The 26599-nt window shown below is 37.8% G+C and overlaps 1 protein-coding gene across 5 annotated transcripts in view; it reads right to left on the bottom strand.

The window, feature by feature from the left end:
* CPED1 (cadherin like and PC-esterase domain containing 1) overlaps window positions 1–26599 on the bottom strand; it is a 142841-nt gene that overhangs the window by 59966 nt on the left and 56276 nt on the right. For all 5 annotated transcript variants that reach the window (XM_010706395.4, XM_019612394.3, XM_085218744.1 and 2 more), the window contains exons 8-17: window positions 23241–23383; window positions 21437–21509; window positions 19217–19384; window positions 19011–19115; window positions 17910–18079; window positions 15753–15812; window positions 11516–11583; window positions 11157–11201; window positions 9172–9358; window positions 7541–7709 (exon numbers count right to left, since the gene is read on the bottom strand). In XM_010706395.4, the coding sequence (XP_010704697.1) occupies window positions 7541–7709; window positions 9172–9358; window positions 11157–11201; window positions 11516–11583; window positions 15753–15812; window positions 17910–18079; window positions 19011–19115; window positions 19217–19384; window positions 21437–21509; window positions 23241–23383 (1188 nt within the window). The remainder of the gene's footprint in view (window positions 1–7540; window positions 7710–9171; window positions 9359–11156; window positions 11202–11515; window positions 11584–15752; window positions 15813–17909; window positions 18080–19010; window positions 19116–19216; window positions 19385–21436; window positions 21510–23240; window positions 23384–26599) is intronic.

Consider the following 26599-nt stretch of genomic DNA (forward strand, 5'->3'; position numbering starts at 1 on the left):
ATTTGGCTCCCTACCATTTGTAGTCATGCAATTACGAATATCTACTCAGCGGACTCCTGGGAAGATCTTCATCTTCTGTATCTTTAGAGTATTATGCATGCCCATGAAATGACATAAATAATTGTATAAAGGGAGAGAACAGTCTGAACACATGAGAATAGAATTGCTCTTTAAGGTCATTGAAGTTTATCTCTTACAATTTTGTTCCTCCCATAATTATACGCTAACATTCTTCTATGGCAGTATAATAGCAAAATAACCCTTCAAATCAGGATTCACCTAAATGAGTTCCTAGGATGGCAGGATGTTTTTAGGAAGGCTGCGCTAAGCTGCAAACATGCAGAAGAGTCTGTTGCAGAGGTTGGTGTCAGTAAACTCAGTGGTAATTAAGAGTGAGATCACTGCTCATTTAAGAAACTTCTAACTACGAGACTGTTGCCCAACAAAAGGAAACAGAGAAAAAAAGAAGGCTGAAAGCTGCCAAAAATAGTATCTCTTAAGGGGTGAATTACTGTAGCAACCTTGTACTTCCTCTGGAAAGGATCACAAATGCAATGAGTTTGCTAATATCATGCTCTGTCTCTGGAGGTGTTCAAGACCAGGATGGATGCAGCCCTGGGCAGCCTGGTCTAGTTTGGGAGGTTGGTGGCCCTGCCACAGGCAGAGGGTTGGAACTTGGTGATCTTTGGGGCTTCTTTCAGTCCAAGCCATTCTATGATTCTATGAACTCAGTCATAATCAGCTCAAAACTTCTGAATCATTAAACCAGCACTCATATGTCTTGCCTAAAAGCCCTGCTGGCAAGTTGTCCACTAGCGATCTGTGTAACACACCATTTCCCATGTACAAACCATCATAACAATGACAAATATAGTTGCTGCATGGAAACAGACACCCTCTTTGCTCTCTGCCTAATACTTCTGGAGAAGCTTCCTGGAAGGCATCTGGCATTAATCTGGTGCCATATGTTAAACAGGACCTAGCTACAGAAAGAAGAATAAGCACAGCTAATATCAAATTAAGAAAACAAGCAAAATGCATTAAAAAGCAAAACTATATGCTTTTCTCCATAGCCATGCTGGACTTGAGCCTACAAATTTGGGCTCTGTAATGTGGCATCACCAAAATGCTGGAGGCTGTGATGATATCCTAGCTGGGCACAACCTGTACTGGAGTTACTGGACGAAGCTCTAAAGCAAAATTTCATTCCATGTCTAGAGAAAGAGACACTTACATTGAAGCACAGCCATGCTGATCCTTTTGCTGGCTCTTCTCACCTTATTCCAATTTGTTCAGAGCACAGCAGTTGTCTGATAGGGAACAGAAACTGCAAGAACCAGTGATTAGTAGATGATGGTACAGATTATATATGAAGTCAACTATGTCGGTGAGGGAAGTGAGCATTTGATTTATAAAAAGAAAATCTAAAAGTATTACATTAATTCCCCCAAGGAGATAGATCTCTGCTCAGTTGAGCTTTCCAGACCTCCCTTTAAAGCAGCAGATACTGGCTGCTGATCAACATACCAGCCTAACAGCCACATCTCTGGTCCTGAGATCCAAAAGGAGGTCAGCAAAGAATAGCAGAAATGCAAAGATTCATCATAATGGTTAATTATTCCTCTGAGTCATCCACAAAGCAATACTTTAAATCAACACAAAAGCCTTTCTTATAATTAAGAAAATGTGGCAAGCCTTCTTTCCCCAGTGGCATAGATGTTGACAGTCAGAAAAAGCTGACTTTACAAAATGTTTTGTTCTGATGTACACAGAAATTAACTCTCTACTTGGAGATTTGCTCGGCGTATTTAGTATTAAAACCTCCACCTTTTATATCTTTTAAAATACACTTTTTAGATGCAGCAAGTTGTGTTATTACGTTAGGTGCTTGTAAATATTCTGCTTGTAAATGATTATACATCTCTTATCTTTACATGCTTTAAAATCTTCCAGTGTTTTTTGGGTTTTCGTGAGCTGTTGTCTGATCATGGATTTAATTACTAACAATTTTAGCAGCTTTTCTGCAAGTGAAATCACTCACTAACATTGCTTATAATACCTAATTTCTCTCAAGACAGGTACTCCATTAGTGTAATTTGGAATTGCACCCTTTAAATTAATTGAACCATATTGATATATAGGAGATGAAGATGAAGATGTAATTTATGTCAGCCTCTGTGTATTAGTTCTCTAATCACTGTGGGGCTTCCATCTGAAATACCTGCAATTTAACAGTGCATTGTTTGCTAGGTATTTGCTCTTCAAGTTCATATCAGAACTACTCTGTATTTCCTAGTGAACAGTTACAGGCATACAAAAAAAAAACCAACAAAATAACAAACTAAAGCAAAACTCATTTATGCTTTATTTAATAGATTAATAGCAACACAGATGTAGTTCTAGTGTTTCGTGTGTTTTCACCAGCAAATCACATCTACAGTTTCTGGATATGAAGCTCCTGTTTATTTAAAGTCAGATCTCTGGTTTTCTCCATACAGCTGTAACTTTTCACTCATAAAAGCTTTAAACCCCATATGGATGTGAATTTCTTTCCTGGACAAAGCAAACACTGATTTAACACAGCACCCACTGCCACTCTTCTGGATCCAGTTGCTCCTATCCCTTCCATTATGCTAACACGGTAAGACTGGGAACCTAATCCTAGAAACTAGTCCATTAAAAATAATTTTAAAAAAAGGTCTTCCATCTGGTTCATGCATAGCTACAGGCAAGGAAGGAATGCTTAAGTTGGCATTACTCCTAGAAAGATGACTACCATACTATTCTCCCACCACTGATTCTGAAGAAAATTTAAATGCGGCTTGAGTATTTCAGTTCTATGAATCAGTGACTTTTTCTTGCCCCAGCCACTCTTTCTATGAAAACAGAGTTCTACTTTTGGAATCCAATGATAGCTAAAATCTCTAGATTAACAGTTACGCTAACATCACAGATTTTGAGTAGGAAATTTCTATTTAATCAAAGGACATTCTTTTGAAGAAAGTCTATGCTGTAATAACAGTGCTTTTTAAAAAGGAGCAGCAAAAGAAAAAGAGAGAGCTCAAAGTAACTTCTTTAAAGTTTAGGGTATTTTTCTTGTTGTTTCTGAAAATATCAAGAATACTGGAAAAAAACCCTGACTAGCTCTAGATCTGAGACTAAGGAATGCAATGCGTGACTACACATATAATGGAATTTCTTTTATTTTCTTTTATTTTCTGAAGGGGAAATTAGCTGACTTCGCAAGTAAGATAAGATCTACTTGTTGATCTGATTTGGTTGTATATTCAGTTCAAAAGATGCACCTTCTGTATGTCTTACAGTGACATGAATGCAGCACTGCCAAGAAGGTTGACTGCTACCACAGTGAGTACTGCAAAAAACTAAAAGTCTGCACAAAGCATCCACAATGCACTAAGAATAGAAGAGATGTGTGGTTCATCATGAAGGTCACACAGAATCTAATGCAACAGATACGAATTGCAGAAGAGACAAATGTGATTCAAACCTGTTCTGATGAGGACAAGATACTTGTTTCTCTCCCAGGCTTTTTTTACTTTTACAGACTCTATTCCATTTTTGCAAGCTTGAAATCTTTTTATGAAAGCACCGAATAAGAGTTCATGTTTCTGTAACTGACGCAATTCTTACATATATTATTTGGTAGGAAAATATTGTAATTGGAACAGCACACAGCTGAAAATGAACTCTAAACATCAGGTAAGTTTTTAAAGCTGTTCTATTGTATTTTCTTTCTCTCAGACCTGAGGAATCTGTAGAAGAGGCTGAACATCCTTAAAACGCACACTGCACTGGACTGACTCTGGAAGGTACTTTTGCAAGTTTTATGCAAACATACAAAGCAGATGATACACACTGTGGCTAGGAATATAATTCTAGCTATCTCTCATAATGAATGCAAAACAAAGTTATTAACCGTATTATTAAAATATACACACAAATAACATGTGATAGCAAGATATGACAGCTACAAAAGTTCACAGTGCCAAACAAAGTTCCCCAAACACATCATGAGTTACTATCAATGACCTAAGCTACACAAAGAGTAGCAATGAAAGACTACATATTCATACCTTTCCAATGAGGTATATTTAAATCTACTTGTGTTTTAAAGACAGTGGACCCTGCAAGAATGAATAAAATAATCTGTTCTTTCTGACAGTGTGTGTGTAAGAGCTCTGGAATCTTTTACTTGAGTGTAATGCTGATATCCTACTTTTTTCTGCTTTCTTACATCTGTCTTGGTATTGCAGCTTCATAAAGGATAATTAAGTGGCACCTCCTCTTTCAAGAACACTAATTTTGAATACTGTCAACAGTTCCGCAAAATTAAGTTAAAGCACCAACCAACAACCTTTCCACCTGCAGCCCCAGCAATACTGTCAGAACACAGAATACATAATGAAAGGTAATGAAAGTCACTGAAGGTGCAATGGTGATGCCACAATTTGTCCCCAGCTAATCTGGTTTTAATGAGGATATTGCGGCTACTATCAAAAAGGAGACAGGACAATACTTTTTTTTCCTTTTAGAGGCTGCAAGGCTTGGAACCACACACTTCTTAATTCAATAGCCTTGATATTAATCCAGGATTATTCAACTGCATGAGAATTGTTAGAAGACTGGAAACAACATCCCGCACTCAGTCTCTTTATGGTAATTTTCCTTATAGTATCAGCTTGCAGTGAAACCTGAATATCCTAATGGGATTAAACATAAAAGAAAGTCAGGCAAAAAGTCAATGGATTAGAATTTTAACTGAGGCCTTCTGTGAGAAAGACCACACCACTGTTAGTGACCTTTTTCTCCCTATGTGTGATCCCAGTTGTGCCTAGTCAAGTGTCCAATGGAGACTCCATCAGTTCACGCTGTATTTATCCTTTTGCTCCTAAAACAGGTGTCTTGTTACTAAGAGAACAAGTATTCATGCCATTGACCAGGCTGTACTAACCCCCCTTGTAAGAGCCCATGCTGTTCACTGGTATGAAATGCAGAGTGTAATTATGCTATTTAAGAAGTGAGCGTTCTACTGATAAAAACCGTCACTCTAAGTAAAAGGCAGGAAAATGATGTAGTAAATAAGGAAAAGGACAATGAGTAGGCTTTTGAGTGTTTCAGAATGTCATGTCTATCACCAGCTCCAGCCTTTGTTTCTGAAATGTGCTCTCTGATAAGTTTACCTTTAACACATCTGAAAAAAATGTTAATTTAGAATCTCATACTGTATCTTCAGAGCTTTCATTAGATACCGCAAGAATGCTTTTCATCTCATTTTTACATTAAACTCCTTGAGTCCTCCCTAGCTCTGAACAATTATGTTTAATTAGAGAGCAGTTATTCACAGATGAGCAGTAAACTAAGCTCAATCAAAAGTAACTTCTAAAATGTTTCATTTTTATCATTCTAAATCTCTTTACCTTGACAGTGCTTCAAAGATTCACATTCAGTCTCATAAATGCTATCATAAAACCTTAACAACAGTGTAAATTCTAGTGTGGGAGGATGTGCAAGATGTTGAATTCCTTTTTCTACTCTAGATATGCCATTCTAAATTGGGTGACAAGAGGGGCTTTCCTCACATCATCTCAGACACGGTGTTTTTCTACTAGTGCTCAGCTTACTGATACTCTCCTGGAAGCTAGCCAGCATTATATCCATCTACAAAAGGCATGAGAGAAGACCCAGGAAACTACAGATCTGTTAGCCTGACCTCAGCCCCTGGAAAAATTATGGACAAAATTATCCTCAATGCTGTTGAAAGGCATTTGAAGAACAAAGCTTTTATCAAGTGATACCAAAATGGGTTCACAAAGAGAAAGTCCTGACTAAATAATGTGATCTCCTCCTACGATAAGGTCACTCAGTGCATGAAGGGAAGGGAAGGTGCTGAATATAACTGTCCTGGATTCTAGTAAGGTCTTTGATACTGTCCCTCACAGCACCCTTCTGGACAGATTGTCCAACTGTGACATGAACAGCTACATACTGCTTGATTAATTGGCTTAACAGCAGACCTCACAGAGTTGTAGTGAATGGAGTTACATCTGATTGGTGGCCTGTCACTACCGGCTCAATTCCAGGGCTGGTTGTGTTCAACATTTTTATCAGTGACCTGGATGCAGGAGTAGAATGCATCCTCAGTTTGTTCAGTGATGTTCAGTGATGAAGGCAAATTGAACAGAAGCCTTCCAGAGGGTCCTAGATACAGTGAAGCGTTGGGCAATCATCAATGTCATAAAATTCAATAAGGTTAGATGCTGAGTTCTGCTCCTAGTAATTCACACTCAAGATATCTGGCTAGTTGCTGTACATGTGAACAGAAATCATAGGCATTACATGCTTTAATTATTGCTTGTTTTACTGTAGCAACTACTAGACCTCGTACTGAGCTAGTACAAAGAACAAAAAGATGGTCCTTGACCTTTTAAGTTTAAGTTAATTTTGAGAGAAAAGGCAACAAATGGGTAGTGTGGTAGTAGACTCATCACAATCAGGTAGGCAGATCAGCAGTCAATAGGCTATGACTGCTACATATATCTTATCTGACAGTTCTGATTTACAGATTGAGGTAATTATTGTCCACCAATATTTATAATATCATTGGTACTTGTTGTAAATTCCACTGCTTGTTTCTTCACAATTAAAAAAAAAAAACTTATTAATCTGATCCATCACTTAAAATGCTCAGACTTTGCCCACCCAAAAATAACTTCTGCAGAATACAGAAAGAAACTGGAAATGGAAAATAGAGCTATGCTCCAGGTGTTCTTTTTTTTCCTGAAGAATTTTGTTATCACCATACTGTAAGTAATTGGAAGCTTCACTTTCTTTCATTTTTTTACTTCCAATTTTGTGTCTATCTCAGCTTGAGCCACCTCATCTTTCCACAGTTCCCTCCTAAGATTTATGGGACAGACTCTCACACTTTGTTTTCATTCAACAGACTCACTATTTCCTAAAGATTGTCATTTGTTAGGAGTAATTTATTTGTATACCCAAATTTATGTTTGGATAAATAGGATCTAAGCAGAAATTGTCTCTTCCTTTGAGCAGGTATTTTGTGCTTTTGCATATCTGTTTTCCATTGTTCTGTTAGGCTTTTAGAATAAACACTTTTGAATCATAAATTTTCTAGCATCATTTGTCCTGAACAGTGTTAAATGTGCCAACGTCATAGACATCTTTGGTGGTAAAAGAATTTCCACTGCTCCAGTGTCATAGATAGACAGGTACAGAAAGTCCAGTCTGTCCCATCACATAGTACTGAGATGATTTTCCTGCAAGTTCTCTGATGGGTAATCTTTGGCTGACCAAAGAAAGGATTAATTAATCTAGAGTTCTCGAATGCATGCTGACTGTAACAGGTCAGTTTTATACTGAAAAACTTGTGTAAATGTTGTATTTCGTACAATTATAGCAATTAGAGCCCAGATTCTAATCTCACCAAATCTGACACTACACAGAGAAACCAGAAAAATCCACTATTATTTTGTGTAATAAAAGAAAAGAGAAACAATACCTGCACAAAACCACATATCATATAGTCATCAAACAAAGGCAGACTAGGGCGGTCCTCTCGATAAATTTTGATTTTATAGCTGCTCACAACCTGAGGACTGGGCTGAGAATCAACTGTTACAAGAACAACAATTTTGTTCAATCCAAGGCCAAGTGGGTAGTTAGCAATGCTGAAAGAGGAGAAAAAAGAAAGAAAGTGGAATTAACACTGAAGAAACAAAGATTTTCACTGTATTGTCTATGGCAGCTAAACTTGCTCCTGGAGACTTCTATTTCTAAAAGTTTATTATGCCATACATTTGTTTTCACATAAAAACAGCACACGCTGTTTTCTAAAAAAGTTTAAAATTCCTTCAAGAAGACAAAATAATGAAAGTGAAACTTTGCAAGAACAACTTCAGTGGCAGTGATAATTCTGATGGGAAATCTGTGAATGGAGGCATTAGGGACAATAATTCCTGGCAGGTCCAAGTCCAGAGTGAAGCCTGAAGGGAGACAAACCAGACGAAAAGTGTCACCTAACTGTGGAAATTGTTCCTAGCCAAACATGATGGAATCCCAGACTCAGTCTGACACAAGAACGAAGCTCAACTGTGCTCTTCTTCTGATTGCAGTAAAATGAGAATGCTAGAAGACTGAGCTTGCTCATCCAGAGCTTTTACTTTTCAGTGAAAAGGGCATACGGCTATTCTGCTTGCCTTTTACAAGGAATAGCTCTCATACTTCTTGCAGACCTTCATTACCTCACAGTGCCTGTATATATTGTAATGACTATTAATATTAAAACACTGCAAAGCTGGTTGACAGAATTTTACAGGAGCTTTCATTTCAATCATAAACAAAATTGATTTCTTGCTGAAATTACAGGAAATACACTAGGTATAACAACAACTGTACAGACCAGCACTGACTGACTTATTATTAGCAAGCATTCTAACTTAAAGTATCCACTTTGCAGTCAGTCAAAAGGCAGTGTGTTGTATAAATACTTTGTGCCATAAAGAAAAGCCAGTTTAGTGAATCACTGTTCCTTCCTTTCCCTTTTAAATCTTCAGTGCTAAGCAAGGAAATCTTTTATTAATGACTACTGAGTATGTAAGCCAGGCCTCAGGTTCTAAAGCACCTGGTGCAGATAAACACACACTTCTTGACCCTCTCGATATCCAAAAGCAGGGTGGTCTGGCCCAAAATGTCTAATGGATACACGTGCTGCTGTTTGTGAGAGATCTGGCTGAGAAACCCCAAACTGTAGGAAGGACTACAGTAATGATTAAACAGCATACATAATTGTGGGTGAGTGCTCAAATCTGATATTTAGTGATGACTTTGCTCTCTCACATGTCATCCAGCATCATATCACTCAATAAGATTGGACAACCTGGTACTCTTCCTGATGTCAGTTCCTTACAATGTGATTCTGATAAAACCTGGTCATTCTGAATGTACACACCTGAACTTATTTTCTCTATTTCTCACCTTACCTAAGCAAATTGCTGGCAGAGGGAGAAAGTCCAGCAGTCTGTTGTGCAAAATCAAGACCTGGATATGAAAGCTCATTTTCACTGCTGCCCTGATATATTTCTGAAGCTTACAACACTTTTCACTTTTAAACATTGATTTTGTTGCTAATACCTTGGTCCTTTCATCTCATCAAGGTGGACTTGGCACTGACAGTTAGAAGGCTCTGCTCCAATCTTCACTGTTACCACGTCAAATGGGACTTCTGCATAGTACTCCTTGATTTTTGGGTTAAACTGAGGATTCAAGTCCAGCTGTGGACTGGTGAAGATCTGCCTGATATGAGATAGGGTATCTTTATCTGTTCCAAGAAGGCATCAAAGGAAAAACAGTGAAATGTATGAACATTTATAAGTAACATGCAACTTCTGGCAGATTGATAACATGCACAGTAGAAAGATTTTAACTGCCTGCTCACTGTGAGACTGATAATCCTGATGCAAAGTCCTGCTGGCACCTGAGAGTCATTTTCAGGCCCTAGAGGGATTTAGTCATCGGTGCCTGATGACTCTAGTCAGAGGCACAAACTTCTAAGTCTCGATAAGCATCTGAAAATGCGAGGATTAGCTCTGCGAGATCCTGCCTCTAGTTGTTTAAATGGAACTTGAAAAAAAGTTAGGCCAGAATTCATAACCTTCTTAGGTACCAGCCTGTGTACAGGGTTTATGTACATGTGTAATTGCCAATAAAAATCAAAGTATGTTAGACATAAGAACAAGTCACATGGAGATATCTAGACTCATGGGGTCATTTGTAGTACAGCTTGAAGCATGATTTATTAAAATTCCTAAATAAAAAAATTCCAGCTACTTTCTTGTTTATAAAATCTCCACAATCAGATCCTATTTGCTCAAATGTATCTTTTATTTTGTAGTGTTTGCCAAATGACTCCTGAGAATAATCATTTGCTGGCAACTCATCTGTGACAAATATTTTAATCCAACCTATTGAAATAAGATTTACAGAACAATTACGTATTGAAAATTTTCTTTCCACATATATTATCTAGTATGTGTTTAAAACTGGGTACTTGAGAAAATACTTCAGCCAGAAACTTCTCTGTAATATATAAACTAATCTTATGGCTTAAACTGTTGTTTTTTCTTTTTTTTTTTTTATTCATAAGGGTGCATGCATTTCTGGGTGGGCCTTTCCTACCTCAGTATCAGCCTAAAGAAACAAAACAGAGCAATTTCGGTAATCTTGCAGAGACTAAGAAGTAAAGGGAGATGTTCCAGGGAAAGGGCAGGGCTAGATTTGCAGGGTAATAGAGACTCATAAATTGACAGAAATACTGACTTTATGTGAGTATGTGAGTACAAAAAGTAGAGATACTGTACACATTACCTAGAGGGATTATGTCATTAATTGCTAAAACCAGAGGAGAAATTTTCAAAATAAAATGAATTGAGATAACTTCAAAATTAAATGGTAATCAATCATATGGTGATGACAGCCAACCATGAACTATTCCTGGCCTCTGACTGACACAGGCACTCCTGGAAGTATGGTACAATCACTAACAGAGAGGAAAAGTGGCTGAATGAGTAGAAAAGCCTCCCCTTTGCAAAGCAATTATATCACATTGAACAGCAAATTATTCCTCAGATAATACATCAGTAAGGAAGGCAGAAGAAAGCACTGTCACCAGTACAGACAGCAGCACTACAAGCAGAACACTTCAGAAAACTCTTCTACTCTAAAGCAGTTCTTTAAAATCACCGAGTTGAGAACAGGCCTGATATAAGGCTGATTTAATTCCACGCAAGCTTAAAAGCTAGTCCACAAAAACATTTGTATGCTAAAGTTATTGTAAATGAGGAGCAAAGTCTACTGAAGTACAGCGAGGAATCAATGAGTGTTGTAATATGCACAGTACGCATATAAAGAAACATTTAATTTTGTACTTGAGGCTTATTTAACATAACAGCCTAATTATTGAGCAATTCACAAACATTATTTCTACTTAAAATTCCACTGTTATGTAACAGCTTACAGGCACTCAATTCATTTAAGGGTTATATAGAAAAAAAGGCAAGAAATTTGTTCAGGTAATATCTTGTCTTCCCTCCTAGTGATTTAGAAAACACTCAACTTACCATAACTGCACTGAATTTCCTTAGTCTTACTGGAATAATGCAATGCTGAAAGAAACAGAAACATAAATTTTATTTTCTAATCCTGATTCACAATCCTATGGCAAGAGGAGCTCTCATTTTGGTAATTATATAAAAAAAAATCTTTGCAGTGTCAGATTTTGCTTTAGGCTCAAGAACATTGCTCATCAACTCAGCAGAACACTTATGCAGATAAGGAAGAAATTGCTTTTTTATATGTAGTAAGTCAAGATCTTCCAGCTGGAATGCAAAATTGTGTAATCTAAATCATACATATTGTCAGAAGTACTAAAAATAGGAAAGACATATTCCATATGAAATGTTTTATTCTTATCCCATACCTTCATGATTCTTCCACAAGCGAAAATGAAAGTTCTGCTTTGGAATCACATTTTCTTGAGAAGAATTCCTGTCAATTCAATAGCAGATACATTTCTACATTATTGGAAGAAACAGAATTCATGGAACATTTTTCAAAAAATTATATGTGACAATGCATGGCAGATGGCAATTTGATATTCTCTGTGGAAAGATGTAGCTTCTGGACTCCTGTTCCCAACATTAGTAATGCTACCTGAATGAATGTGATAGAAAACACTTACTTCATAATAAATAATTTTATACACCATGAAGAGAAAGAAAATAAAAAATAAATTTCCAAAAAATACTTGAATTGCTGGGAAAAGGCAGAGTAGATACTGCTGAGAATAGAACAACCCATGCCATATCTCATAACAGTTTTATATTGCTTTTTTGTATATGCTTGAGATTAAAACTTAGACTTTGTTCAAAAAGCAGTAGAATATGGATGAGGGCCTGTGTCATGGTGAATATCTGTAGTGAGTTCTTTGATTTGTTTGCTTATTCAAACTAAGCACATGATCAACATCCAGAATATACACACATATACCCTTGGTGAAAAAAAAGTCAATTGCAACTATTCATTAACACATTAGTGGTTCACAGTTTGCTAATTCTGCAGATTTTTTTCTTTTGTGTAACATTTTGGGAGCATAGAAGAAGGGCCGTAGGCATCTCTCCAATTCATGAACTGAACTCTGGCTGATATGACCCTGGAAGAGGGTGCTTTTTTAAAAGGATCCAGTTTCAGATGTTTTTCTCCCAGTGTCTCCTGCAGAAGCCCTCATAAAGAAGCTTCTTCCCAAATACTGCCCACTCACTTTGAATTCTGAAAGACACAAGGTCATTCTCTGTGATAGGCAGGGGAGGTTCTGTGCAAACAGCCATCTCTGATGTTTCACCAGGAACTGCTGAAAACAATATTAAAGTCCATCATGGTAAAAGGCAAACTGTCAAATACTGAAACAGATTCCTGCATTATCTCAGTGAGATAAGGGGAAAAAACAGCTGTCTCTTGGCAGATCTGTGTGTCTTTGTATGTGCATGAACATGTAGTTTTGACATCTTGCGCTGTCTAGACACCGCCCTAGACATGCACCTTCATGACCTCTTTCAAAGGAGACAACAAACTAATAGAGAGTTTGTTTTCCACATTATAAGTCACTTAATACCCTGCTTTCTTCTTGCCAAGGAGGTAATGGCTAACACCTGTCAAATACATTTTTTTCTCTCTCCACTTTTTGTATTGCAATCTTCCCAAAGCAATTGTGAGGTCAAAACAAGGTGTCTTAACTCTAGAAAATGTTAGAGTTTCATGTAGCCAGAGAGCACCACATGAATGTGGCAGCCATCACCACTGCAAGGGCCTAGCTTACTAAAGAACTTCATGACCTCTGTGCACCAATTCTATAAGAAGACTGTGTTTATCATCAAACATTAACACTCATATAATAGCTCACTTAATTACAGTAAGGTATCAAAATTTAATATTTAGAAGTAGTATTACAGAAAGATAGATTACTGTACTCATCACTGCTGAAGACTTAGCTTTTCAGTCATCAGCATCATCACATTTTCCTTTCTCCAAGCTCCTTCCATCAGCAGGACTGAGGAATGGTGAAGTTACGAAGCTTTCCCTCAGTCAGAGAGTGGCAGAGGTCCTGGATGCAACAGAATCCTTTCCTCCACACACTGTTGTGCAAAAAAGGATGTTCATTTGTATGAGCTGCCCCTTGTTTGTTTTACTCACTGTCTTGAATGAGCTGTCAAGCACAGATGAGCACGCTGCCTCTGTACTTTACTATTAGGTATAATTGTAAATGACTGTACATCGTGTACCCTTGGTATATGTATATTTGTGAGCGTACCTTTTGGGAGATCTCCTCTGTGTACCTCACAAAATGTTAACAGTAAATATGTCCTCTAGGACTCACAGTGATTCAACAAAAGAGAAAGCTAAATGACTGACAGCAGTTGTAGTAATATAGCTTAGCAATAAAGGATATATAGAGATAGTTACATTTCACCATAAGATTAAAATCTAGTGACCCGTCTGGTAGACTAGGGAAAGGCTGTTGATGTAGTCTACCTAGACTTCAGCAAAGTCTTTGACACTGTCTCCCACAGTATTCTCCTGCAGAAGCTGGCAGCCCGTGGCTTGGACAGGTACACTCTTGGCTGGATAACGAACTGGCTGGAACACCGGGCCCAGAGAGTGGCGGTGAATGGAGATAAATCAGCTAAATAGCTGGTGACTGGTCACAAGTAGTGTTCCCCAGGGGTTGGTGCTGGGGCCTGTCCTCTTCAATATCTTTATTGATGACCTGGATGAGGGCATTGAGTGCACCCTCAGTAAGTTTGCAAATGACACCAACTTGGCAGGAAGTGTCAATCTGCCTGGGGGTAGTGAGGTCATACAGAGGGATCTAGACAGGCTGGATAGCTGGGCTGAAGCCAATGGGATGAGGTTCAACAAAGCCAAATGTTGGGTCCTGCACTTTGGCCCCAACAACCCCAGGCAACACTACAGGCTTGGGGGAGAGTGGTTGGAAGACTGCGTAGAGGAAATGGACCTGGGGGTATTGATTGATGCTCAGCTGAACATGAGCCAGCACTGTGCCCAGGTGGCCAAGAAGGCCAATGGCATCCTGGCTTGCATCAGGAACGGTGTTGCCAGCAGGAACAGGGAAGTGATCATCCCCCTGTACTCAGCTCTGGTGAGGCCGCACCTCGAGTACTGTGTCCAGTTTTGGGCCCCTTGCTGCAAGAAAGACATTGAGGCCCTGGAGTGGGTTCAGAGAAGAGTAACAAAGCTGGTGAGGGGTCTGGAGCACAGACCTCATGAGGAGTGACTGAAGGAGCTGGGATTGTTCAGTCTGGAGAAGAGGAGGCTCAGGGGAGGCCTTATTGCTCTCTATAACTACCTGAAGGGAGGTTGTAGTGAGCTGGAGATCGGCCTCTTCTCTCGTGTAAATGTGATAGGACTAAAGGCTTTGAGCTGCACGAGGGGAAATTTAGGCTGGGCATTAGGAAATACTACTTTTCTGAAAGAGTGGTCAGGCACTGGAATGGGCTGCCCAGGAAGGTTGTGGAGTCACTGACCCTGGAGGTGTTCAAGGAACATTTGGACGTTGTGTTGAGGGATATGATTTAGTGAGTACCATTGGTGATAGGTGGATGGTTGGACTGGATGATCTTGTAGGTCTTTTCCAACCTTGGTGATTCTGTGATTCTGTGAAAACTAAAAAAGGGAAAAACCTGGGCACTTCTGGAGCTCTGACATATGTGTTAGCTGTGAGCAGTGCAGTTTTTAATGGATCACAAAATCTATATTGAGACTACGTTCTCAGTATTCAGTTGAGTTATGATTTTTTTCCTCTTCAGATTATGTTTTGTAGGTATCTGGAAAATGAGGAGCCACCAGAGACCATTTTGTGACAGATGACCACTAGCGGATTTTCTATTTAAATGTGCTGTAGACTACTTCTTTGGCTTCTGCCAAAGAGTTTCCATGGGGGCATTTGCTTCACAGAATGAAGTACTCTGTACTGGTTTCCTGAAGAGGAATACAGAATTGCAGACAAAAGAGTGGTATTTTTTTCCTGACACTTAATTCCAATTCTCTCTCCCTCCTTCCCTCACTCTCTTTCACTTCTCCCACAGCAGATCTTATCCCTGATTTCCTTGCCCTCTTCTTTTGCCACATAGTTGGAACTACGTTTGTTTCCCAAACTGTCCAGGCAATGAGCATAACAACATTAAACACCAAGAAATTATTTTCAGCCTAAATTAAGTTTGAGGGCTGCTGTTTCTGTTTTTGACTTAATAATGGGCTTGTGTAAAAGAGGCTAGTAGTACTTTTCCAAATGTACAAGTTGATTTGTAAAAGCATTTGCAACTTTATCAACCTATTTAAGCTCTCATACAAAAGAGAAAGGTTAGTTTTTCTCATAAATCTGATTCTTGTATGCTATTGTGCTGTTTGATAAGACAGGCATACTTGCTACAGTACCTCATAGCCCATGCTCTAGAAGACAATAATCATGTATGTCTTAGTCATATCACAAATTGATGCTGCACAGAATCAAAAAATCATGCACGAAATGCAAAAAATCAATTTAAATGTACTTTTAACATAAATGTAGGTAGCATCCCTCCATCACTTTCAAGGAATTTCGTCTTATTTTATACCAACACCTCTGAGATTGTCATTCTCACCTGGGCTGTAACCATTTCATTGCAGTTGGAGATGAATTTATAGAGCTCTTCTTCCTTCTCCTGTGGAACAAATACAGACAGTTCTCTAATGTCACCGAAGGTTTCAATATTTGCAATGTAGACGAAATGGGTTAAGAAAATCAGACCATGAAACCTCTTTAAATAATAGCTCAATTCTATGGAATCATTATCAGTAAATTGCATAACTGCACGAGACCTAAGTCAAAAGTCACTATTTTTCCCATAAGCGTCCACACTGTCTGGGTAGATAGTTAGATATTCAAATCACTGGGTTTTATAAATACCAATTTTGTATAGTTGGAGAAATAAGAACAGTTAAATGAACCAACTAGCCAATCTGTCTTTAACTGAAGACATTCATAAAAAGTGTTCTGATGGATCTCCTTTTAAGGAGATACTCAAGATGCATATGGATGCTTACCTGTGCAACCTATTGTAGGGTACCTGATTAGGCAGGGGGATTGGAATCAATGCTCTCTTGAGGTCCCTTAGAACCCCTACAATTCTGTGGTTCTGTGATCTACAAGCTCATCAAAGGTAGGAATCTCAAAGATTAATCAACGTTCAAAGAGAATGAGTTATTTGGGGTGTATGCTTTACTCACCTCTTTCTTCCTTGCAATTATAAATAATTACATGCATATCTGACACATATATCACCTTCACTTGCATGTGACTATAGGAGTGGAAGATTATGATTTAGCAATGTCAAAGCATGCATTTATTTATTTTTTTTTTTTGATGGAGGGAATGTGCAGAATGGTATTATTAACCTAATCATTGCAGAAAAATACAGTGCAAAGAAGAAAATTGTCTACTGCCCTGGAGAAAGGTCATGGTAACTACTAAGTATTTATATACATATAGTAAATGTTCAGTGTGAAGAAAAAAAAGGCCAAGGAGTTGCTCAAAGTAAGTGAGTAGCACAGCTTAGATTAGAACAGAAAGCTGCTAAGGGTTGGTATGCTTTGATATACAAACCAAAATATTTTGGCAAAAGGGCAAGGGCTTATACATGAATGCAAACAGCTGCATCTTTGAGTTACTTATCGCGGAGTGGCCATTAATAACAATAATAATGTTTAGTACAATTATGGAACTGTGTATTTTCAAAATACTAATAAACAGTTACCTAACACAGTGGTGAAGTATAATTTTCACTTTGCAGATAAGCAAACAAAGATACAGATAACTCCTTAAAGCTACACACAATTCACTGAGAAACAAAATTAAAACTCAGGAAGTCTTACAGATGCCTTATATAGTGAATTTAGCATTCTCCAAGCAAAGTGTATTCAATAATGCTGCTGTCTGTCAAACTTGGGACTCACTGGAACAGAACAAATCACATGCCTCTGTTTGCATAAACAGTATATATGCCTCTATTCAGTAAAGAATTATGGCATAAGTGTATGTGACAATTTTTTTCCCCAATTTTTATAATCAATACATTTTATACCACACCTTTTAACTCTCTTTCCCTTCATTCCTTATTCTCTTTTTTATTTCATGCCTACCTTCCTTCTTTCCTCTCTGCCTCCCTCCTTATTAAAATTTATAATCTCTCACCAAAAGCTCAATGGATTCCATTTTGTTATGACAGTATTATCACACCTTTTCAAATAGAGTTAAATCAGGATCTTGGTGCATCCTACTCTTTGACCCGTCTCTTATAAAATACAGGAAATTTAGAGCCACTAAAATTCATTAACCCTTTTGGAAAAACCTTCACCTAAAGTTTTATATTTTCTTTACGTTTTTGTTCATAATTGAATAAATTAAATTAGAGTGGTAAACACTCTTAGTTTTGAATTCACCATTTTTCAGGAACAACTTACCTAATTCATTTCACATTTCTTAGAAAAAAGAATTACCTCCAATTATTTTTTTAACTCATGGATCTCTGTGCTAGAAGTAGAAGTAGAAGGAAAAAACTGTCATATGTTGAGACCTAGCTGCAGCTCTAATGGCAGAATATCTGACAGTGCTTCATGGACAGATGATGCACCTTACTGTCAGGTGATGTAAATTCACCTACATCTATTGAGGAATTATGTTTCATGGTATTCACTGGTGTTATTCCAAATTACATAGTTATAGAAACTATCTTTAGTATATTGTATAATAGCTATCTTACCATTCTGAAAGATCTGTATGTGTCTCTTTGGTCATGAACTGGAATTGTTCAAGCAAACTGAAAAGCAACCAATGTACAGTCAGGACTGAACCAAGTCGTCTCATTGGGTCTACCATGTGATAAAGGTCACGCAGTAAAGTTTGGATCTTGGGTGCAGCAGAAGGGTAAAGCTGAGAAGAGATACGATGATTAGGGACTACATGTTATAATATTTGTAAATTGCATAGAAGTGAGAAAATATCAGGAGACAGTGAATATAGCATACAGATATATCAATATAAATTCTCTTTCACACAACTGTAGAAAATGACTGTCTTGCCCATCCCTGCAAATCAGTCCTGCTTGTTGTACTTACAGGGAAGTCTACTTCCCTTTCCACTCAGAGCCTCTAACTTGACTTCCAGATCTAGATAACTAAAAACTAATTCCATTTTTAAAAGTCTCATCAGTCTCCAGCCCTAATACTTAATCAGGAAGCCTAGAAGAAATCCTGGAAATCCTGATGCCATGAACATTTTCTGAACAGTACATTCAGGTTTTGGTGATTCATTTCCCCAGTCCTCCACTTCAATACCAGACATTTTCTCTCATTAGCTATCATGTCTATTCATGGACACTGGCTGCTATTCCTCCATCTCTATTATTCTCCTAAAAACAACTCGCTATAATTTTGAAGAAGACATATCACACATTCCGTCTATGTTTTTTATCCACTTTTTCATATCTGTCTTTTCTTTGGTAATGATCTTAGTGTTGAACAGCCTCCAGTTTTTCCATTCACACATCCTTTGCTTCACTTTCATTCTATTTTCTTACCACTGTAGGAGACTTTTACATATTTTTTTTTCCTTTTCCTTTTTTCTATTTTCTGGTTTATTTTTCTGCTTTTTCTGTCCTTACCTCAAAATTCTGTGTTTCATTCCATTCTCTCTTTTACTATAAATTCCAAAAATCTAAAATAAAATCAGTATAAACTCTATCTCTGTTTTCCTATCCATTCAGTCTGACACATGTAGTGACAGCAGAGAATGGTAATCCAGGAGTAATATTAGCAGGTTTACATAAAATACAAACCCAGTATAACAGAATAGTTTATTTTACCAGCTCAAATTGTCCAAGATTCTTCACCTCTTTAACAAATGTCATCATTGAATTTATCTCCTCTAAAGACAAACATTGTCCAACTTCTTTGAGGAAGATTCCATCCTATGGAGAAAAGGGCAACACATTCTGGTGAAATTACATGGAAAGCGATGTGCTTTCGTTAGGCCCCAATCCTTTTCCCCAGCAAAGAGGCAATGAGCTACCTTGCTAACAGTTGATCCATATATGTTTTGCAAAGCTTCTATGAAACTGGAACTTGAGGACTTATTAGACAACAGAAGTCTAAAAGTGTCTTCAAAAATAGCTTCTTTGAAAGTTTGGTCCTGAAGATTTGATTTCTCCTCATCTTGAAAGTCAAAATTTTTATGCACCTGTTAGAAAGCAATGTAAGAATTTACATTGTGTACATCATAGGCCTGTCGTCCCATTACCACAGATTACTAAGCTGAAATTCTTTATTAAAAAAGAAAAGCTGTAAGAGCACTAATAAAACCGACAGGATTATAATATAAAAAACATTGTACCACATTTTCTGTAAAAACCACACGCCACAATGTTTGCTGACCTCTAGTGGAAAAAAGTATAATATCTCATGCTAGTGTGAAACGGCTCTTTTCCACCTCGTTTGAAATTCGATTTTTAAAAATGTCAGCTGATTCATTAACACAACTCTTAAAAAACTCAGGTATTTGAGTTTATATCGATGATATAATCCTTACAATATATAAACACAACCAATACAGTCATAAAAATATGAATAAATTATTATTTAGTACAAACACAAATATAACCAAGCGATATGGGGTATGTGCATACTTCAGTTTCTAGGGGATTCAATTCAAAATAAAATTTCAATTGATGCTAAGAAAGTATCAACTGTTAATTTTTACAGTAACTGTGTATTATCTCATTGGAAACTATTAATTGTTCTGATTTACTGCACATTTGTGGATTATGACTGATGGTTAAGGCTACTATAGAAGCTGGTAAACATTATACTTTATGTTTACGATTTTAAGCACTCCAGGTAGAATTTATTTACAGGTTTATAGGGTCTTGTCTTTGCATTATTGTTACTAGAAAACTGCAGAGATTTTAACAGGAGATAAATTTAAAAAACCGTCTCCTTTAATTTCACAGGATATATTTGCTTTGCTCTTTGTATATCATATATATGGAGAAAGATTTTATATGTCCAGTTATATACATAATTGTATGTATGTATAAATGTAGTGGAAAAAAAGCTGTAAAGCAGTAAACTTTTTGTTCTGGCCAGGTTGTTATTAGACAGGAATTGTACAAAATTGTCAGAAGGAGTTTATGCTAATAGTCATCTTTTTTCAGGTTTTGAGGGCCTTGAGGACTATCCAGGAAGAGGGCAGTGCAGTGAAAGAAGGCAACACCGTGAAGGTGAAAGCAGAAATGAACTGAACAATTATGATACAGCTAATGGAGAATGTTAACCTGTATTAAAAGCTATTAATGGCTTCTAACTTTCTCCCTTAGTGTTCTTCTTTCTGGTGCAGTTAATACCTAACTTCACTTGAATGCAGTGCTTACTATGCATTTTGTTTAGCTGATATTAATTTGTGATGATAGTGCTGTAACACTAAAAAGTTTATACTCCTAAATGGTATGGTGAACTTCATCACAGGAAATCTGTCCGTCACCAATTGCTTTCTGCCATAGCTACTTCTAGGCAAAAATATTATTAAAGCATTTGGACATTTCTTGGAGATTTGAGAGCAACCATCACAGAGGTTTTTTTTGCTGTGTTCTGTTTGTTGTAATTTTCTGGGGTCAGTAAAACCCTTCTTTTCTTCGACAAGCTTGCAAAGTCTAGGGCACTCCAGGAGAGAAAAAACATAATGTCATGGTTTTATGATTTTTGGTTATCGGTATTCTACATCATAACATCATATAGTGCACTGGGGTTAGAGTTAATGCTCCAGGTCCGGACACCTGTATTGGAAGAGAACTACATTCCCCAGAAGACTGCTGTTCTGTTATCATTTCTGCTCAGGGTGAACAGATGTAAGGCCTTGGTAGGTCACCTGATGTGCTCTTTTCCCTTTTTTGGCTCTCCTCCCTACTGCTTGTCCTGACCACATGCGTCGCCTCAGCATTAGTGTAAGGCCTTTCTGTTTTTGGATGCTCCTTCTCTCATTATATTTGAATATTGTCTTCAATTCTAATTACATTGTATTATAGTGTGTTATCTTGCATTTCGATACCATATCTAGTAAATTAGTTTGTTTCTCCTCAGATCGTTGCCGCTGTTTTTAATTATTTGGGGTCCTCTCTTTCCCTTTTCTGGAGGCATGGATGCGTGGATCCCTCTGCCCCACTGGTCATAGAACTGGGCTGAACAAGCCCATAAAACACTACAACAACAAAAGAAGCATTCAGTGTTGTTTGCTCACCTGAAGAACTATGGGGTGTAGGGAGGTGCTGAACCCAATGTCAAAAGTCAGCATTTGAAAACATTGGCTGCACCTAAAATAGAATACAACAGAAATCAGATTCAGGGAGGACAGATATTGTAAAATACAGGCTACAATGACAGAACATGAACATATTTGTCCAGACAAAGCATACAATACGGACTAAAAATTTCTAAGAAGAGTCCACAACCCTAACCAAAAATAGTCATGTTCTGAAGAAAAGAGTGATATACTAAAGGATGTCTGTATGGCTGACTTTTAAACTAGTGTGGGAAGGGAACTCACTGGAGAACAAAATGTTTTTTGATGAGAATGAGGTCCCACAAAAGCTTTGGAGACATGTGGAGTTTAAGAGATGTCTATCAGGTGGAAGTCTCTAGGCTCACTGAACCTAGCTGCACCAGGGGGGATGTTTTAAGGCATGGGCCAAGAACCCCAAGAAAATTTTAGCCTACACTCATAAAGCATATCTATCCCGTGGGTAAACAAATATTCAGTTTGGATCATTATTAAAATAGCTTTATTCATTTTATACTCGTTCCCTTCTCTCTTTCCACTTCCCTCACAATGTGTTATTCCTGAAAAATAATGAGCTTCATATTCCTGTTACTGAAACACCAAGGTTCTCAAATATATGAGGGCTGCTCTGAAAGCAATGTCTCCCATTTCATTTTGTTGCACTGTGACATCAGAGGATTTTGGTGCTATGGCAGCAGAGGTTGAACCTTCCCACCAATATTATGTTTTGCTGCCATGTGACAGAAGGCAGAAGAGAGGCAGCCTGACAAATGGTATCTGACATGGAAGTGCAGATGAAGCAAAGGTTTGTCACTGAATTCCTCTATGCAGGAAAAATTGCACCCACTTATTGATTCATGTTGAATGTTTGTAGAGACCAGCAGAGTGAGGCAGTGGGTGGTGCGTTTCAGCAGTGATGACTGAGACAGTGGGATGACTCCGCTGGTATAGATTTTTTCAAGCACAGCATGCAGGCTCTTGTTCATTGCTACTGAGGTGACTATGCTGGAAAATAGTGTTCTGTAGCTGATAATGTGCTATGTTAAATATTGTTATTGTGCTTTTTGTTGTAGTTTCAATAGAAATAAATAGGAGGCATTACTTTTGGACCAACGTAAGTATTTTTAAAGCATACAAACATAATAAATAGTAACTTATTTACTATATGCCACAAAAAAACTTACAGATGTTACACAACATGTGGAGAACAAATATTAATTACCGAACTTATTAAGTAAGAAATGTTGATATATGCATAAAAACTGTAACAATCTAGGGGAAGTGATTGCAATGACTTAGCTCTCACATAAAAATGAATGTTGCTGCCTGGATACATTTCATAACAAGTATTCTGCTGTGTTTGTTGTTCATGTTCTCTGCCTTGGCCAATTCAGAACAGCCAGTGCTACTCTAACTTTAAACGTTTGAATCATGTCAGAGTGCTCACTTACAGGAAATATGGCATTATACAAATGATGACTAGCCCAATTGTGAGCAATCTCTGCTCATTTGTGCTGCATGAAAAACTTCATCAGGACACAACATTTTGTCCTTGGTATTTACCAGAACCTCTTTACAAACCAGAAACACTGTGGATATAGAAGGGTTTTCTTCCCTAGGTACAATGTATCTTCACTTTATTCTATCAAGAATTATGAAATATAAGGGATTTTGTTATTTCAGGAGTCATGTGTCCTCTACAATTTTTATTCTGTTCTAAGAAGCTGTTTTAACAACATAGCAATGAACACTGCAAGTTACTTACTGATTGAAAGAGCCTGGTCCTGAGGCAGATGATTCACTGAGGACCTCAGTTATAAGTAGAAGTTTGCTTATAGCTTCTTTCATGTTGTTAAAGGCTTGTTGGGGAGAACTGCTTTTGAAGAACATCTCAAAAAACCTTTGCAGCTGTGAAAAATATTACATGTATTTGCGAACATTTACCAGTGCTTAACTAAACCAGTGCTTAAGGTCATAAATTATAAGGCTAGTAAAAGTCAAAATTGTATTACAATGTCAATTTCAGTTGTTACTCATTTGCACAGTAAAGAATGGCATGAAAAGCACCACATAGCACACTAGCAAAGAAGGAGCTTTAGTTTACAAATATTAGAAACAGACTCTAAAGCAATGCATTTAAAAATTATTGCTCACAGTATAAGCTTATTTTGAGAAAAACCCTTTACTATCAATTTGTTTCAGGCAAAAGAAATCTAACACTTAATGCTTCAGCAGTAGGCAGTAGCACAATCATAGAAAAACCTTTTCTATGGTTAACATACTACGCCAAGGGCTATCCCACTTGACCTTGACTATTAATTTTTACTCCAGGTTAACAAATTCTAAACAGAACCAGTCATCACATCCATTGCAGCCATCACAGACTATATTTTGGCTGGACTCTTGCAGATACTGAGGATTTTAGCTATGTGAATCCTCCAAGGGACATATTCACTGTCCTGCATAACACTGTTATGCAGTGTTATGCAGGACTGCTTATTAACTGCTTTAATCTCTCATGAAAATCCATCCTCCTTATCACTTCCGGTAAAAATCTAGGGGAAGAGAACTAGAGCAACACAGTATACCAGTGAAGAATGGGTCACAGGCAGGTTTTGTTGTATCAGAGATCTTGGTGCTAAGAAAGGATCTGCCTTTGAATCATGTTTTCAATTATTCAATTAATTAAAAAAATAAAATTAAATTCCTGTTAGCCCATTTCTTCAGACTGTCAAGGTCCCTCTGGATGGCACCATGGCCCTCTGGCAAACAAGCCATTCCTCCCACTTTCGTATCACCTGCAAACATGTTGAGAGTGCGTTCTACCCCATCATCCAGACCATTAACAAAGATGTGGAACAGACTGGACCTAGCACTGTCCCCTGGGTACATGCATTATGATGAATTCACTGTGCTAACACCAGATCTCTTTACAACATAATTCTATGCACTCTTGTCCACAGAATTTTCTAGACAGTGTTGTAGCTTCCCCATGTGAGCAGAAATACTGCCAAAGACGCTCGTTTGTGTTGGCATGAATGATTAACTTACAGTTTCTTCAGGCAGCATATTGCAATTAAATGTAATAAGCATTTTCCACTTTCCTTTTTAAAAAACACTGTATCATTGCCTACAGCCAGGTATGAAAAACACTTAAGTATGGAGCTAATATTGACCGTCCTTTGCTCTTTGTTCTATTCAGTGCCAGTAGCTCAATCCTGTTGTGCTGGTAGATAACTAGAAGGTAGGAAGTTGGTTTGGCTGCCTACCTGTTCTTATCACATCTGGTTTTATTCTAACAAGCTTACAAGTATTGCCAAATCAAAATTTGCTCCGTGATCTGGGTGAAGGTTTTGCAGTGCTTGGGACTCTCCATTCTGCTTCTGAGAATGCCAGTAGGAAATGAATATCAACAATATCTATTACTCAAATTTCAAAATTAAACTTCTGACTGCCAGGAATTTATAAATAAAGGTTGTACATATAACCTCAGCTCTGCCATTTGGATATTTGCATCATGTTGCAATCTTGAATTACATTACAGCATATTTTTATGTCATAGAGTTTCCATGTGTACTGCAGTTCCGTGAATCTCTAGGGCAAAAGAGCCCTAGAACTGCAATGTAGAAAGAGATTATGCAAAGCTTGAGATGGCGCTACATTTCAAGGCAAGCAGGAGTACTTGCTTCTCAAAGTCCAAGATCACTCAGCTTTGTTTCTCCTATAGAGTGACACAAAGATTCAGAATGTGAAGCTGAATAATTTTCACATCAGTTCTGATTCAGATTCATCTCTGATTGAAATTGTCCCAGTTTTGGTGAAGCCCAACAGCAATTTATTAATCAGTTCATATGAAATAAGAAACTAAGAATGAAGATTCACCTCAGCAGGATGAGACAACAAGGTGGTTCATCAGCTTACTTTGACATCTATCTCCAGTGTCTTTGCCAGATCCTGTACATCACTCACATTGCTGCTAGATTAGCTTTTACCTCTTCTCTAGTTTCCTATGTCTACAGTGGGTTTCGAGGGGTAAGTGAGAAGCTGTCTTGCTTTACTGCACAGGGGACATAAGGAGCTACAGAATTTTATAAGGAGAGATAGAGGGCGATTACTGGAAAGAACAGCAAGAGGGACAGAAAAAGCCCTTTATAGGTCATTTGCTCATCTCCACCAATTGGTTCCTAAATACTGCAACACAAAGGATACGCAAGGCATGTATTTTGAGCCAGAACTGCTGAAAGGCAGGCTGATTTGCACTGTTTGCACTCACAGCATGCTGCTGGCTAAAGCAGCAAACTGCTTCCAACACAACAGACCTTGAAATAAAACTGGCTTCTCCAAGGATCTGCATTTTAGTTACAGTCCTCTTTGGGCAGATTAGAAAAAAAACAACTGTGCTCAGCGGGTCCTCATTATAGGATATCAGGTTTTAGGACAATGTTTATTCTAAGCCAATGACTGAAAATAAATATTTAGACAGCTTGGTTCAGGACCAACAAAGACACCAGAAAAATGCTTCAGGTTCAATTCCAGTTCATGAAAAACTCCAGTTCAAACCAGTTCAGGTTACATTTGACTCTTATGGATTCTACGGAGTTCTCAGCACCTAATAGGGAAAATGTAGAATATATGGACTGGGGATAAGAAATATGAATACCTATAGCAACTTTGAGTTTTTCTAAGTGTTTCCAACACTTAGTTCTGTTCAACTGCAGAACAGTGAAGTCACTAAGCTGAAGGTTACTACAGATGATGACTACTGAGGCACGTTCTCCCACCTTCAGAGGAAACAGACCACCTGCCCAGCAGGGTTCAACCTCCTTATTGACTGAGGTTGATTAAAAACAGCACAGAATAGCAGAAGAGGACAGAATGGAAAAAAAACTAGTGACAATCACAGGAATTTAGTCTGTGAGAAAGCTGACCTTTTACTGCCAGATTTTTGAGCAGAGGAATAGGGATTAAATTTTAGTAGGCTGTAAAACCTAATGTACACATGGACATACACATTGTACAATGACACCATTGTGTGCAGAACTGCAAGAGTTCTCAGGAGCTTGGAAATGTTCATCCACGTGCTGGATGAATATAGTCAGGGGTATATTCCATGTATTTATATAA

This window comes from Meleagris gallopavo, chromosome 1 (assembly GCF_905368555.1).
Source record: "Meleagris gallopavo chromosome 1, MGAL_WU_HG_1.1, whole genome shotgun sequence".
Taxonomy (NCBI): domain Eukaryota; kingdom Metazoa; phylum Chordata; class Aves; order Galliformes; family Phasianidae; genus Meleagris; species Meleagris gallopavo.